This window comes from Falco cherrug, chromosome 1, assembly GCF_023634085.1.
Source record: "Falco cherrug isolate bFalChe1 chromosome 1, bFalChe1.pri, whole genome shotgun sequence".
Taxonomy (NCBI): Eukaryota; Metazoa; Chordata; class Aves; order Falconiformes; family Falconidae; genus Falco; species Falco cherrug.
The window spans coordinates 114,314,935-114,328,801 of NC_073697.1; the positions used below are offsets into that span (position 1 = coordinate 114,314,935).

General features: G+C 60.0%; 1 protein-coding gene across 4 annotated transcripts in view; it reads right to left on the bottom strand.

The window, feature by feature from the left end:
* MXRA7 (matrix remodeling associated 7) overlaps positions 1–10,143 on the bottom strand; it is a 28,908-nt gene extending 18,765 nt beyond the window's left edge. The window contains exons 1-3 of one of the 4 annotated variants that reach the window (XM_055723459.1): positions 9,562–10,123; positions 2,489–2,584; positions 113–173 (exon numbers count right to left, since the gene is read on the bottom strand). In XM_055723459.1, coding sequence (XP_055579434.1) covers positions 113–173; positions 2,489–2,584; positions 9,562–9,972 — 568 coding nt within the window. In that variant the 5' untranslated portion in view covers positions 9,973–10,123. Of the gene's footprint in view, positions 1–112; positions 174–2,488; positions 2,585–9,561 lie in introns of all 4 variants that reach the window. The other 3 variants (XM_055723473.1, XM_055723465.1, XM_055723481.1) reach the window with 3 other exon arrangements.
* Between the last annotated feature and the right edge of the window lie 3,724 nt (positions 10,144–13,867).

Below are 13,867 nucleotides of genomic sequence, written 5' to 3' on the forward strand. Positions count from 1 at the left end.
GAATTTTCTCTGCATTTCCTGGAGGAAGGAGACCGTCCCCAGGCACTTGGGGTTTCAGCCCTCAGACCCATCCATACCCTCCCCGCAGGGTACTGGCTTGCTTGGCACTCACCGTCCTCATCCTCTGGCTCTCTCACCACCAGCTTCTCGTTTTCTAAGTCCAGATCTTCCTCCTGGAGGAGTTAAAAACAGAGCAGCCGTGAGAAGAAGGTGCTGTACTAAATAACCTGTGCCCAGTCAGGGCATCAGAGCCCACAGGGCAGGGAGCAGAGCCCAGAGCCCCTGCGGTGAGGGCTGGGTACCCCCCTTCCCTGCCTCCTTCATTGGAATAGGCCAAAAGGATGTGTGCTAATGAGCAGGTTCGTTAGCCTGCTTTCCTCTCAATAGTCAGCGGGAGGGATTTGGCCTTGCTTACTGCAGTCCCACCCAAAGGCTGCGAACTACAAGTGCCTCCCCACAGTCCAGGGGATATTATGGGTTTTAAGAAGAACCTGGTGTCCCCAGGCGTAGCCATGTGCCTGAGCACCCTCCTGGGCTGGCACCCCGCTCCCCTGCACCCCCAGCTCTGTCAGGGAGCTGCAGGACTTCTGCATGCCCCCAGGTCGGGCTTGGGCAGACCATCCCAGCTCTAGGAAAAGGGGGGTCCCCAGCAAAAGCCACCTTGCAGCTATGGGCCAAGCAGCTGCTCCAAAGCACAGGAGCACTCACCATCTGGGGGGGTCGAAGCCAGCACTGGGGCATTTGTGCCGAGACCCCCCAGCACCCCTCCCAGCCTCGCCCGGCAGTGACCCCCAGAGACACCGCTGCCTCCTGCCCATGGGCCCCCAGCCCCTCACCCCCCTAAGACGTGCCTGCCCACATGCACTGCAGCGGTACAGCTGATCTCTGGAGTACAGACAGAAACAGCAACAGCATGTTTTTAGTTTTAAATGCAAAGCAATTCTGGAAGTTTTGGGGGTTGCCTTCTACAAGTCACAACAAGCTTTATCAAGCCCAGGTTCCTTTCCCTTGCAGAAAGTCAAGCAAACTGCAAGCAGGGAGGGAGATGGGCACTCCAGCTCTGGAGATAAGACAGAGGACACACAGCAATGCCCCCATGTATGTGCTTCCTCCTGCAAAGCACAGCACTCCGGCTGCAAACCCCTACAAGCTGAGCCTGGAGGTCAACAGCACCCTGGAGCATGTGTCCTCCTGCATCCTCCCCAGCGCCGTGCATCCCATTTGAGGTAATAAGGCTGGCATGCAAAGGGCAAAGCACATGGGAGAAAGGGGAAGGAGCACGGAGGGAGCCTGGTGAGCCACCACGCTTTTGAGGGGGACACAGAAAAGGGAGGGTGAAAGAGAAGTGAAAAAAATGAAGGTGATCTGAGAAGGACCTTGCACAGAGCTGAGCGCTGGCTTTGCAGTGCAGTGCACTCCGGCTTTAGATAAACTGCTGGGGTGCGGTATGCAACCACAACCCAGAACTAGGTTAGTTTGTCATCGGTGAGGAATGCACATTATTCACAGCCGTTTGGCTTCTTCTTGCCACCCTGCTCTCCAGAAGGACATGCCCCTGCAGCCACCGCTATTTTGGACCTTGCCTCCAAACATGGGCACTTCCCGGCAGAAGCACAGGCTTCCCCAGGGGACAGCTGGGAGCAGGGAAGCACCCCAAGGAGTGGCTTTGGGGAGAGTGTGGGAAGGGGATGCTCAGCCCTGGCGACTTGGCTATGAGCCCAGGGCAGAGGTTCCCTGTCACATCCATCTCTCCCAGTGAGCCTGGATGCCCCCAGGGAGACCTGATCCTCCAGAAGCCAGCACAAGAAGGGATATTTTAGCCCAATCCCTGCCCAGCCATTAGGAACTGCACGTTTCTGAGCATTTAACAGTGCAAGCAAGTAGGAAATTCGGGTGCCAAACCTTCAAGGAAGGAAAATATCTCTGCTCCAACCCAGAGGAAGAAACATTCAATGGGAGCAGAAAGGGAGCAGCCGGGGATGCCAGGCTAGTAGGCGCCAGCAACTTGCCATGGCCGTGCGGGGAACCCCCGACTCGTGACAGCCAGTAGCTCACTGCAGCGCAACATTTTCCTGCTTGGATGGCCGAGGCGCAGATGCCAGCACCTCCCTTCCTCCCACACTGCGGCCCCAGCCACAACATCCCCGCCTGTCTGCCTCGCTGGGGCTGCTCGCACCCTCGCACCCACAGCCATGCTGCCCCACTGCCGGAGCCCCCCCAGGCTGCCCCCTCGCTGAACCCCTAGGATCCAGGCATCCCTCCCTGCACACCAGAGAAGCACATTTGCACCTGGAGCACTGCTGCTCTCTGCTTTAAATGGACCAAGCTATTAAAAGCCTGGCCAACCCCTGCCCAGGGGAGCGCAGCAGGCAAGCTTTGCCCCCCGCCATGGCCCCTGCTACCCTGGGATGATGTCCCACCCGTGCAGGGACGCCAGCACACTGTTCGCTGTGCCACCGTCCCCAGGCTAGCTCTCTGTCCCACGCACCTCTGCCTTGCTGGAAAGCACTGCATGGCTGCATCCATCCTCTGCTTGTCCTGTGTGCCCGAGGTTGGACCCAGGTGAGGCACCCAAAGGTGTTATCTGGAAAGAGGCAAAAGTTTTGAGCACAAATGCCCCCAAGCCCTCCCTGTGCCCCAGCAGCATCAGTACACATGGACAAATCTCCAGATGCGGCCAGCAGCCTGCCTTGTCCCAGTGCCCAAGAGCCTCCCATCCATGTGCCAAGCCATGGCATGACTGCTGGAGTGAGGAACGCCAGAAACCTTCGATGCCCAGCCCTGGAGCCAGGGTTTGGAACTGGTGCACTGCCCGCTGTGGCAGCCCCAGCCTGCAGGATCAGCACCCTTGCAAGGAGCCGTTGGCTCGGCTGCCCTCGCGGGGCTGGAAGCAGCTGCCCAGGATGCTGATGCAGCAGATCAGGGCTAGCAGGAGGGAGGAGGAGAGCAGGCACAGTATGCTCCGTTCATTAATGCTTGCAGGGCCTGCTCTGCCAGCTGCCTTCTCCATCACAGGGTAATACTGAACACTCTCCCCGTGGTGCCGGGAGGGCAGCTGTGGAGGAGGAAACGTGGGCAGGGAGCAGGAACATCATGTCCATTGGCCTTGCAGCAGAATACCAGCGCCAGGCTGGAAGCAGCCTCTGGACTGGCTTGAAAATCTGTCAGAAGGGACAAAACCCCCACCTGAGCCTGGCTGTGCCCACAGCCCCTGCCAGCCGAGTTGGAGGGGAAAGCCCTCCCTGCCTGGAGCATCCCAGCACCTCCAGGGAGCCTGCCCCAAATTTCAGGGCTCCTCAGCCGGGGGGTGCTGCTGTGTTGGCTCCTTTGCAGCCAAGGGGCAAGAGCAGCCAAACTGGGGGCTGTGCCCCCAACCATGTGATGCTCTGCAAGAGGAGGGCAGCATCCTGCAGCCAAAAAACGGAGGAGGAAGGTGTTAGGGCAATGCTGGGAGACTCGACAACCAAAGAGGACACTACAGCACCCACACCCCAGGCACTGCTCTTCTATAAGAAGCACAGCCCAGAGGCAATGCAGGGAGACTGTTTCAAGCTGTGGGGAGCAAGGGAAGCGTTGCCCAGGGCCAGGTGGCAGCAGGAGCTGCTGGAGAAGCAGGGACCTGACTGCTCCAGCCACCAGCCTGTGAGCCAGCATCTCTCCACAGTTGCATGCCGACAAAGAAAGCCTCCTTGCAGGAAAAAAAATAAAAAGGCAACAAGGAGCACTGCAGGGAGACCATGCACATCATTATCCAGGAGCATCTGGAGGACACTTGACAAGGGACGCCCAGGCCAGCTTCTGTAGCAAACAAAGATTGCGTTGCTGCTGACATCGGCAAGGGGACACATTCAGCAGCAGCTGCCTAGCTCTGAGGCTGTGCAAGGCCAGGAACGTGCCCTGCATTCCCTGCCTGCTCCTGCTTGCAGGCGGGATGGACCCAGCCCACTCCACAGCACATCCCATGCCTGCTTCTCTCTGAATCATACCCCTGTGCAGCTTGCCAGGGGCTCTGGAAAGCCCAGCGCCCGCCACCGCAGGTTTAAAATCCAGCAAGTCATTTACCTTAAATAACAATGCAGCAATACATCTATCTTGGCTTTTGAGCTGAAACATTTGTTGGACCATTGGAAACATGCTTTTGCCCTTTAGTTTCCATGGCCAACAAGCAAGACACCTGTGTGTGAAGGTGACTCTGGCAGCAGAGGCTTTGGACCAAAGCAGAAGCGAGGGCAAGACTTCCAGGGACATTTTGGGCACAGGCAGCACTGACCATGGACAGTCTCCCAGGGGAAAATGGCTCAGCTGCAGGAGCTTGGCATCATGACCCCAAAATACCCCCTCATGGCTCTGCCACCACATGAGCCTTCTCTCAGCTCTATGGGAGAAGGAGGCCAGGCTCCCCATCACAGCATCATCTGGTTTTCAGCTCATTTCCAGCTGTTTCCTTTCCGCTTCTTCCATCCACGGCACAAACCCCTCTGAGCAATGGGTTTCCCTTCTTGGAAAGGACACGAGAAGGCCATGGGGCTGGTGTGTCCCTCCCCCTTTCCTTAGTTGAAGGGACAACCCTGGCACCTATGGGCAGGATGGGGACAAATGAGTGCTCCACTCCAGCTCTGGGAAAAGGGCAGATCCCAGGCTGCAAAGCAGGAGGAGAAAATTGTCTTAAACTCCTGAGCCCTGTGTGTTGCCATTTATGGCTGCACTTTCTGCTCCAAGCCTGATGCAAGACATTGCAAGAGGGAAAGAAAGCAGACAGGAGACAGCCAGCCAGAAAGAGAAAAGCCAGGAGGAAAAGGGGAAGGAAGAAGCCTTTAAAAAAAGAATAAATAATGTTGGGCAGAATTTAGCAAAGCAGCTGCTATGTCGGCAGCTCCCTTTCACCCCACCACTGGGGCTCTCCCATCTTCCTGCCAGCCAGAGAAGCAGCTACTACAGAATAAGAGCAGTTTTCCTGGCCCAGGGGATGGTCCTGCCAGCCCTGGGGTGCCTGGTGAGGACGTGGCACTTCGCAGGTCTGGCTCCCTGCAAAGTGTGGAGAGTATCTGCTCCCACCAGTGCCCCTCACCACGGCGGGCAAAGACGAGCCTCGGAGCAGCCAGAGCCCTGCCAAAGCTCCGGGCCCACCCAGCCCTCGGCAAGGGGCCAAGCAGTGTCAGATCTGATGAGAAAAACACCGGCACATTGCATGGTAGGGTGAGGAGTCCCAGCTCAGCAGCACCCATCCCTGCAGGGACCATCACACCCCGACACAGCATCCCCAGCGCTGCACCCAGCCAGCCCATCCATTGCTCTTCCCTTTTGTCTCCCACCTCTGGCAAGCAAACACCACAGGCGCCGACACTGGGACATCCCCTTGCTGCCACAGACAAGCCAGATGGCATCCTTGGGCAGGGAGCGAGGGCAGGCAGCACAAAGCCCCAAAACAACCGTGCCCCATGCTACATCCCAGCATCACAAAGGGATGTGCCTGGGATACAGGGGAGGGCACGACGTGTGCACAGGCTCCTTGCAGGGGTGTGTGACACATGTCCTGCCTCGCTTCCCAGTTTGCGGCCTCTGCAAGAGACAATGCATTTGTTATCGGCACAGACTGCCCTGGGCGACAGCCGGGACACATCCCAGCAGTTAGGAGTCTAGCCAGCGAGCCCTGCATCCCACCAGCACGGGCCACGCTGCTGCCAAGGCTGCAACAAGGGGTAGCACATCACCACATCCCCCCCCCAGCAACACTGTGGGATGACGGAGCTCCTGCACAGACCTGTGGCAGCGCAGAGGCAGCCTGCGCCGCTGCCAGTTAAAACCAGACTAATTAGACACCCTCTCCCCTCCAGCACTGGGTAGAGGTACTAGAGGGGGAAATGCCGACTTCTTAAATTTAAGAAGGTACCTGCTGGGAGCCGGGTGGTTTGTATTTCTGCTGCCTGGCATGTCTAGAGGCACAGGGAGCCCCCAGGAAGGCACAGATCTGGGGAGGGGGCGGGGGGCAGAGGGGGCATGGCGGAAAGGTGCTGGGAGCTTTGTAGAAGAGGCAGGTGACATCCCCTTCGTGCCTTTGCTATCCAAGTGACAGCACCGCACACTGCCCTGGTCAGGCAGGGTTTGCCTGACTCCCTGGCCAGGACGAGCTGGGCACCTCCAAGTGCAAGGCTCCCCCTTGCTGGATCACCTCCAGAGCTGTCCCCTCTGTCACCCACTTGCCCCTGCTCTGTTTGAAGCCACCGGGGCTGCAGTTAACCCTTGGCAAACCAGCCAGGCTGCCATGCCCGGCAGAGAGCCTGGCACTGCCCGCTCTGCACATCCAGAGCATTGTGGCCAGGATGGCACCCCGGCAGAGGGACTGACCACCACTGAAAACCCTGCCCTGTCCTTGCCACCTGCCACTTCCAGAACAGAAATACTCATTACAGAATTGAAGCTTTCTGACTGTTTTCGCAAGAGCGAGACTCATCAGCTCCAGCGATGCCGAGTTTCCACCCAACAGGTTTTCATTAGGGAACGGCTTTGACAGCACTGCCTCATCTGTTAACAAGCTGGGGATGGGGATGAGAACAGACAGCGACACACTAATTAACTTTTTTCAGTGATGAGAGCCAGCAAAGACAAGGGGAACCACTACCAGCAGTTAATGGGAACAAGGACTTCTGGGCTTCTTTCCCTACTCTGCCACGGCTTCATTTTATAGCCATGGGGACAATGCCGTAACAGTCCGTTCCTCCCAGAGAGGGGCAGGGAAGCCTCGACCCACACTGATTTTACCAGCCAGTTTCACATCACAGGCTGCCCTTGTGGGAGGTGGGAGCAGGAGGGAGGCTGAGTCACGCAGCTGCCCCAGCAGATACTGGGTTGCACAGGCCGGGAAGAAGGGAAAGAAGGAGGCAGCGAGGTGCATGGCTCCAGCCAGCCATTAAACACGCCAAGACTGCTCTCCCCGAGCGGGTTCATCTATCAGCATTTTGGTCGAGTGGTTAATGGCTGCAGTGATTCCGAACCAGCCTGGCACGGTATGTGCTGAGCAAACAGGAGGGGGAACAAAAAAAGGATAGCAAGCTCTCCAACTCCCGAGCATAGCCCTCTGCTTGCTGATGCGCTGAGAAGCCCTGAGCCTGCAGCAGCCCGGACACCCCGCAGCTGAGCGGAGGGCGGCCTCTGGGAGCCTCGTCTGCTGAGTCACATCAGGGGACCGCAGGCTGCAGCCGAGCCAAGGCGGGTTTGATAGGGCACATATCCACCAGCAGCCAGCCGCCTGCAACGCACTTGCTGCTCTGCCCACGGGCAGTCCCGTCCCTGCCTGTAACATCTGCTGGGGTTTGGCCTAAGCTATGCTGGAGGAGAAAAATGAAGCAACTCTGAGGATGTTTGCAGACAGCAAAACCAGGGAACCTAGGGGAGACTCTGCGGAGCTGCGGATGGTCTCCCCAACTCTGCCTGCAGGATCAACCCCTGGATCAGCAGCCCGGGCACTGCTCCCAGCTCACATGTGTGCGGTGCCTGCTGGAAACGCACGTACATGCTCCGCCGTGCCACCCAGCACCATGGGACTGCCAGCCTGTGCTGAGCAGTCCTGGCAGCTGTGGGATCACGCGCGGGCCAGCACTCCCAAACACTTACTCAGCAGTGAGGAGCACCCTTCCCCCTTCCCACTGCTCTCCACCACCATCCAGATTGCAGCCACTGCCCGGTCCCTGTCCTTCCCAAAGAGATGCTGCCCAGGTCCAGGGTGACTTGTCCTGCCTTGCTCCTACAGTGAGGTAACCATTTCCCAGGGAGAAAAACTGGCCAGGACCCTACTCAGTTCCAGTCCTGCCTTTGCTCTGCTGTAAGAGGGGCTGAGGGCAGTGCAGCAGAGACCCCAGCCCCACAGAGCCCAGCCAGGCTTCTGGAGGACACAAGACCCCCTGTGTCTTGAGTAAGGGCTCACCTCCAGGCATGCAAAACCCTGTTACTGCACCTGTGCCAGAGCAGGGATAAAGAAGTGGGGCCCCTCTCCAAAGGCAACAAGCATTGCAGCAGCATTCGTTCAAAGAAATCAGGACTGAAGAGCAGCCAGAGGGGAGGAAAAGCATTCCTGAGACTCAAGCTAGAAAGACAGCAAAGAAACCTGTGAGCTGTGGCACCACTGGATATGGCCACCTGTCCCAACAGGGTGCTGCACCTCATCAGAGAATGCTGGGTGCACCCCAGCCCCTACAGCAGCTCGGGCTGGGTGGCCAGCCTCAGCGCCGAGCTAGCCCAGCCGAGACCCAGCCAGCTAATGGCAGCCCAGGGGCTCTCCAGCTTGACAGCGATCCTGGTACTCAAAGGCACCAACAGATCATGCAGCAGAGGGACAGATGTGGCTTCCAGGAAACTGGGAGGAGGCTGCTCAAGAGCCAGAGAGTGCTGGGAAGGGGAGAGGGAGAGCTCTGAGGCTCAGAAACAACAAGGAGAGGCAAGGAGGAGCACAGGGAGGCAGACTCAAGCCCCAGCCCAGAGAGAGGGTCGGGGCTCAGCCCTGGGCATTGCAGAGCATCACGGTACAGAGGGGGCGTGAAACGCCCTAGGACTTGCCCAAGGCCATCCAGTGAGTCAGTGGTGATGCTTCCCAAGACAAGGGCTGTCTGCGCACTGCCCAGCAGCCTGGATACAGTTGCTGAGGATTACAAATGCTGCTAATAATAGCCAGCAGGCACCTGGGCCCCAGGCCTTGAGCTCCCCAACCGAAACACGAAACACGCTGCCTGCACACACACAGACGACACATCGCTCCCCGATTCCTGAGCCACCCCATTACTCACTTCTCCCCACTGGGACAGGGGGCCGCCCCAGGAGAAAGCCACCGCTGCAGGGAGTTCAGACACTTTGGGTTGTCACCGAGTCCCATCTGAGCTGGACAAGAGCTGAGCAAGCTCTTTCCACGGATGCTGGGTCACCTTTTTATTTTTAAGCAAGATCCGGTGCCGAAGGAGGATTTACCCGGGTGTTTATAGGCATCACTGCCCCCCCAGTTCAGCCAGGGGTCAGACCTCGGGGCCAGCACCCTGCTGGCTGGGGAGGGAGGGGGCAGGCTGCCCCTTCCCCCGGGCAGGCCAGGACAGCTGGCGGGGGACAGGGTAAGGACCCCGCGATGGCGAGGGGACCGCTTGGCGCAAGGGGATGTGGATGGGAAACAAACACACGCGCACCCCCAGTGCCCGGCTTCGCTCTCGGGAGAGGGAAGAGCCCCCCCGGGGCAGATGTGCGGATGGGGGAGGCTCACACCCACATACGCTTCTTCTCCCCCAGATCTCCGCTACCTCAAGATTTTTAGGAGTATACCCTGGGGAGCGGTGGTGGACAGGAGCCAGACACCCCCCCTCCCCCCCCCCCCCGGGGACAAGGGGCTTGTCCGCACCGGAGGCCACAGCCCGGCTGCCGGCACCTCTCTTCTTGCAGCGGAGACCCCCGGCCGCTGCTCCCCCTCCCGCGGGACGGAGGCAGCCGGGGGCGGGGGGTGGGGGGGGGGGGGGCGGCGGACAGAGCCCGGCTGCGGGGACCCAGCGCCCCCGGGGCCGGGAGAGGCTCCGCAGGGAGCCGCCTTACCTCGCTCTCCGCATCCTCCCGCTGCCCGGGATCCCGGGGCTCGGCGGGCGGCGGCCGGGGGATGCTCTCGGCCGCCGCGGGGCTGGGCTCGGCCGCGGGGCTGGGCTCGGCCGCGGGGCCCGGCTCCGCCGCCGCCTCCCGCTGCTCGGCAGCCGCCTCCTTGCCCGCCTCGCCCGCCCCGACCTCCTCCACCGGCACCCGGCTCCCCTCGGCCTCCGGCCCCGCGGCCGGTTCCGCTCCCGCCGCCTCTTCGCCGCCGGGGTCGCCCTCCCGGGTCGGCTCGGCCGCTGCCGGCTCCTGGGGCCGCTCCCCCTCGGCGCCCCGCAGCCTCACGAAGACGGAGGCGAGGACGAGGGCCAGGACGGTGAAGAGCAGCGGCACGGCCAGGTACAAGTCCACGGCCACATCCATCCTGCCCTGCTCCCGAGCCCGCCCCGACTGCGCGGCCGCGGAGGTGCGCGGTCAGCCCGCTCGGCCTGCGGCGGGGCTGGGCCGGCGCTCAGCCGGCTTTACCCGGCGTCACCGCCGGGGCCCTGCCCACCGCCGGGCCCCCCCGCTCCGGCTCGGCACCCACCTCCTGCACGGAGCCGGCGGCCAGCGCCGGCCCCCCCCGCACCCCCAGGTGGGGCTGGGCGAGAGGGGGGGCGGCGGGGGGGGGGCTGGCGCTGCCCCCAGCCCGGCTCTGCCCGATGCAAGCGGCTGGCTTGGGACAGCAGGATCTTTCATTAGACACTGCCCTGCATCCAAAAAGTCATTCCCAGAGCGTTCCACACAGTCGCTGGCATCATTCCCAGCTGTTTGGCTTGGGAAAGTCTCTGTCTCCTGGGATGCTCGCTGTGGGCAGACAAACACCCACAGCTTGGTGGGCGGCAGCTGGCCTCCTGGAGCGCTTAATGGGCCACTGCACCTTGCTAGCCCTCGGCCGGGTGGTGCAGGAGCTGGCAGGGCAGGGGAAGGCTGTCCTGGCTGTCCTGGCTCTCCTTGGCCAGGAGCATCTGCCAGTGCATCTACGGCAAGCTTCAGGGCATCCCTCCACCTTGCCCGGGAGCTGTGGGTGAGACCAACGGTGGCACGTCTGTGCCATGAGCTGCTGTTGCACCCACCAGGTAAACTGGGTGCTGAGAGAAGCTGGGCTGCGAGAGCCTCCCCCCAGGCACCGTGCTGCTGGGGTCTCTGAAAAACAGGAGGCTCAGAAAACAGGAGGTGCCCAAAGGCCATCGCAAGCTGGCAAAGGAGACTGGCCGAGGGTCTTCCAAGAGTCCTTCCAGACTCCGCCACCAAGGATTTCTGATTTCCTGCCTCTTGAGACTGCTGGGAGGATTAGCCAACCTTTTACAAAGCAGGCTGAAATTAGAAGGCCTAAGCTATTCCTGCCAGGGTAAAACCAGCGCGGAGCTTTTGCCCAGCTGCGCATGAGGAGAGCAGACGTGGGAATCCGCCCCCAGAATTTCCTCCAGAGAAAAGGCTTTGGAGATATTTCCAGGAGCAGAGTTTTTTATTGACTGGCTAAAAACAAAACACGAACAAAGACGGGATTAAATCCCCAGGATGGGAGGAAGGAAGCGAGGCCATGATCCTCACTGCCATTTGTCTTTATTGGTAATCCTATCAGGCAGGCAATCGTTAGCGTATGGCTAATTGTATTCTTAGTAACAACCAACCATGGTACTTATCTTCCCTGCCCCTGCATACTTTGCATTTCCTGGGCCACGATCATCAGAGCTGCTCTAGAGCTCAGCCAAAACATCTAGAGATTGCCAGCATCACAGCACTGTTTGGTTTGGCATCTTTTTTTGATGTATATTTGGTCCCTTCTCCCTCCCTGTCCAAATCCACTCTTTGGTTTGGTGAAGCTACCAGCTTCCAAAGGTTTGACTCACTAGATGGAAGTAGTGGAAAAGCTTGAGGGATGTGACAGTCAGGTAGATATAAAGGGATATGAATAGGTCTGGAGTATAGTGAGACCAGAATTCTCGCTCAAGCTTCTGGAAGTCCCTTCCAGGGGCCGAAGGAGCAAAGAGCCTCAGCCGAAGGATTTATAGCAGAGCCTGTCTGACAGGACAGGCTGACTGCTGATTAGAGCCTGGCACAGCCTCGGGTATGTGATACATCACCGTGTGTTTGGAGAGGCGATTTGGGAATCAGTAGTTAATCAGGTTTGGGTTTATTTCTTCTAGTTTTCTAAATAACCTTGGAGCTGAGCAGACCCACCTGCAGCAGCCATGAAGGCATCGTCCCCAGTCCAATGCATCACCTGCTTTCGGAGACTTCCCCTGAGCCCTGGAAATCGCTCACAGCTGGAGACAGAACCAGGGTGGGGACACTCACGGGACTGGGTCTTTGCTCCTGTGTTCATGCTGATTGTCTGTTTTGGGGACAAAGAGGGATTTGTGGCAAGACTGCCAGAAACTGGCCACTGTGGCGTGCCAGTAGGGTGACTTGGGGTGTTTTGGCCTTGCACACATTTGCAGCTGTCACACTTCCCTTGATTACTGCTGACATCCGGGACATCTCCTGCTCTTTTTCCCTGGCACCATATGTTTTGCATGGCTCTTGGCTGGAAGTCTGCTAGAGGGTGTTTGCCCGCGCAGGAATGCAGTGGCACGTGGCTTGCATTAACCCAGCACAGAGATGGAGCGCTTCAGCGCATACCTCCCAAGAAGGATTTCTCAGTGCCTTAAAATAAGAGGCACCGGCTCTCACGGCTTCTTTTGTAGTCGAGGTGACTGGCGGGGGAACCAAGCAGGAGCTGCAGCCAGAGACGACCGTTGGCGGCTTCTGGCTCTGGATCTGCAGCGATTCTCTATCAGGCTGCTGGAACCTGCCGCACTTGTAGGCGAGTTGAGAACTGCAGGGCTCAGACATCTCCGAAAAACACCACCCCTGGTCCTGAGAGCAACAGCAGCGTCACGGACGCACCTGCGAGAGCCGCTGCTCCAGCCAAGATCGCTTCATACAGCAGAGAGGTGGCAGAATCAGCAGCAGGGCTCAGCCCCCCACATCCAAACCCGGGGTGACAGCTAGGCCCTCCTGCAGGATGCGATCTGAGGGTGACGACCCCCCAGGGAGAAGCCAGGCCCAGCAGGTCCCGTGTGACAGTGGTTCGTCCCCTCGTGGCTCTCCAGGGACACCCGGATGGACTAAGCTTGCCCCGACGCAGCGAGGCTCGCACTGCGGGGGGCAGGGGGCATCTGCCATGGCTCCCCCACCAACCTGCGAGGTGAGATTGATGCCGCCAGCTCCTGCCGGGGCGGGCGGGGATGGAGCCGCACGCCAGCTCCAGGCCGGGGAGCTCTGCCCTGGCCCTGCCCGCCGGCTGCAGGGGGCTGCCGCAGGCGGGGTGGGGGAGGGCAGCCCCCCATCCCCCGTACGGCGCCCCAGCAGGGGCCAGGACCAGCCCCGGGCCGCGGCGCCAGCCCCGGGCCGGGAAGCGGCGTGGGGACGCGGCGTGGGGACGCTGCCCTCTCCCGGGGGACGAGCCGCTCTGCACCGGCCGGGGAAGGGGCTGCCTGGGCGGCCGCTCGCCGACAGCCCCGGCCCCGCACACCAGCTGCTTTTCGGGGGCTGCCAGCCCCAGGCCGCAGCGGGGGGATAAGGGGCTGGGTGACAGCTGAAGAGCTTCACCAACAAAGGGGAATTCCGGGCAGCCGCGGTGACAACTGCTCCGGGAGGCAGCCCCGCCATGGAAAATGCTGGGCTGCAAATTTGCCTGCAAGAGGGATTGGGCTGGGTTGGGTCCCTGCGGTCGGCGCTGCTCCTGGCATCCCGGGCGTAGCGTGCCCAACACGCGGGAGAGCCTTCCGCGGGGACGCTGAGGGGCCGATTCACCACGCCGCATGTTACTCTCTCCCACAGCACCTGAACTGTGCAGGCAGTGGCTGCTCCCAGGTTCTCTGCTGACACAGTCGCATCCCTCCCACCCAAAGCGGGAGTCAGCTGAAGCAAGCTGAGCTTCCATGCCCCTGTCCCCAGCCGTAACCCAAGCACGGGTCAGCTGTGAAGCGAGCTGAACAGACACACGCTGGTTTCCAGCAGGGAAAGCAGCAACTGCTGGTCTGCACAGACCTTAGCGACTTCAGGCAGCGCCTGTTCCGTACACGCTTCTCTGTTCCCAGGCCCTCCAAGAACCCAATTCCCCTCACGTAAAGCTCCAGCACAGACTGGTCTTTGTAACTGCTCCAAACTCAAATTATTTCTGCAACCCCCAGTCACGCTCCCAGTCACCAGTACTGCTTTTTTCTTGCCAAGGACGGTAACATCCTCTCCGTGTTGATGACAGAAAATGAGGAGCTATCCCAGGAAATGT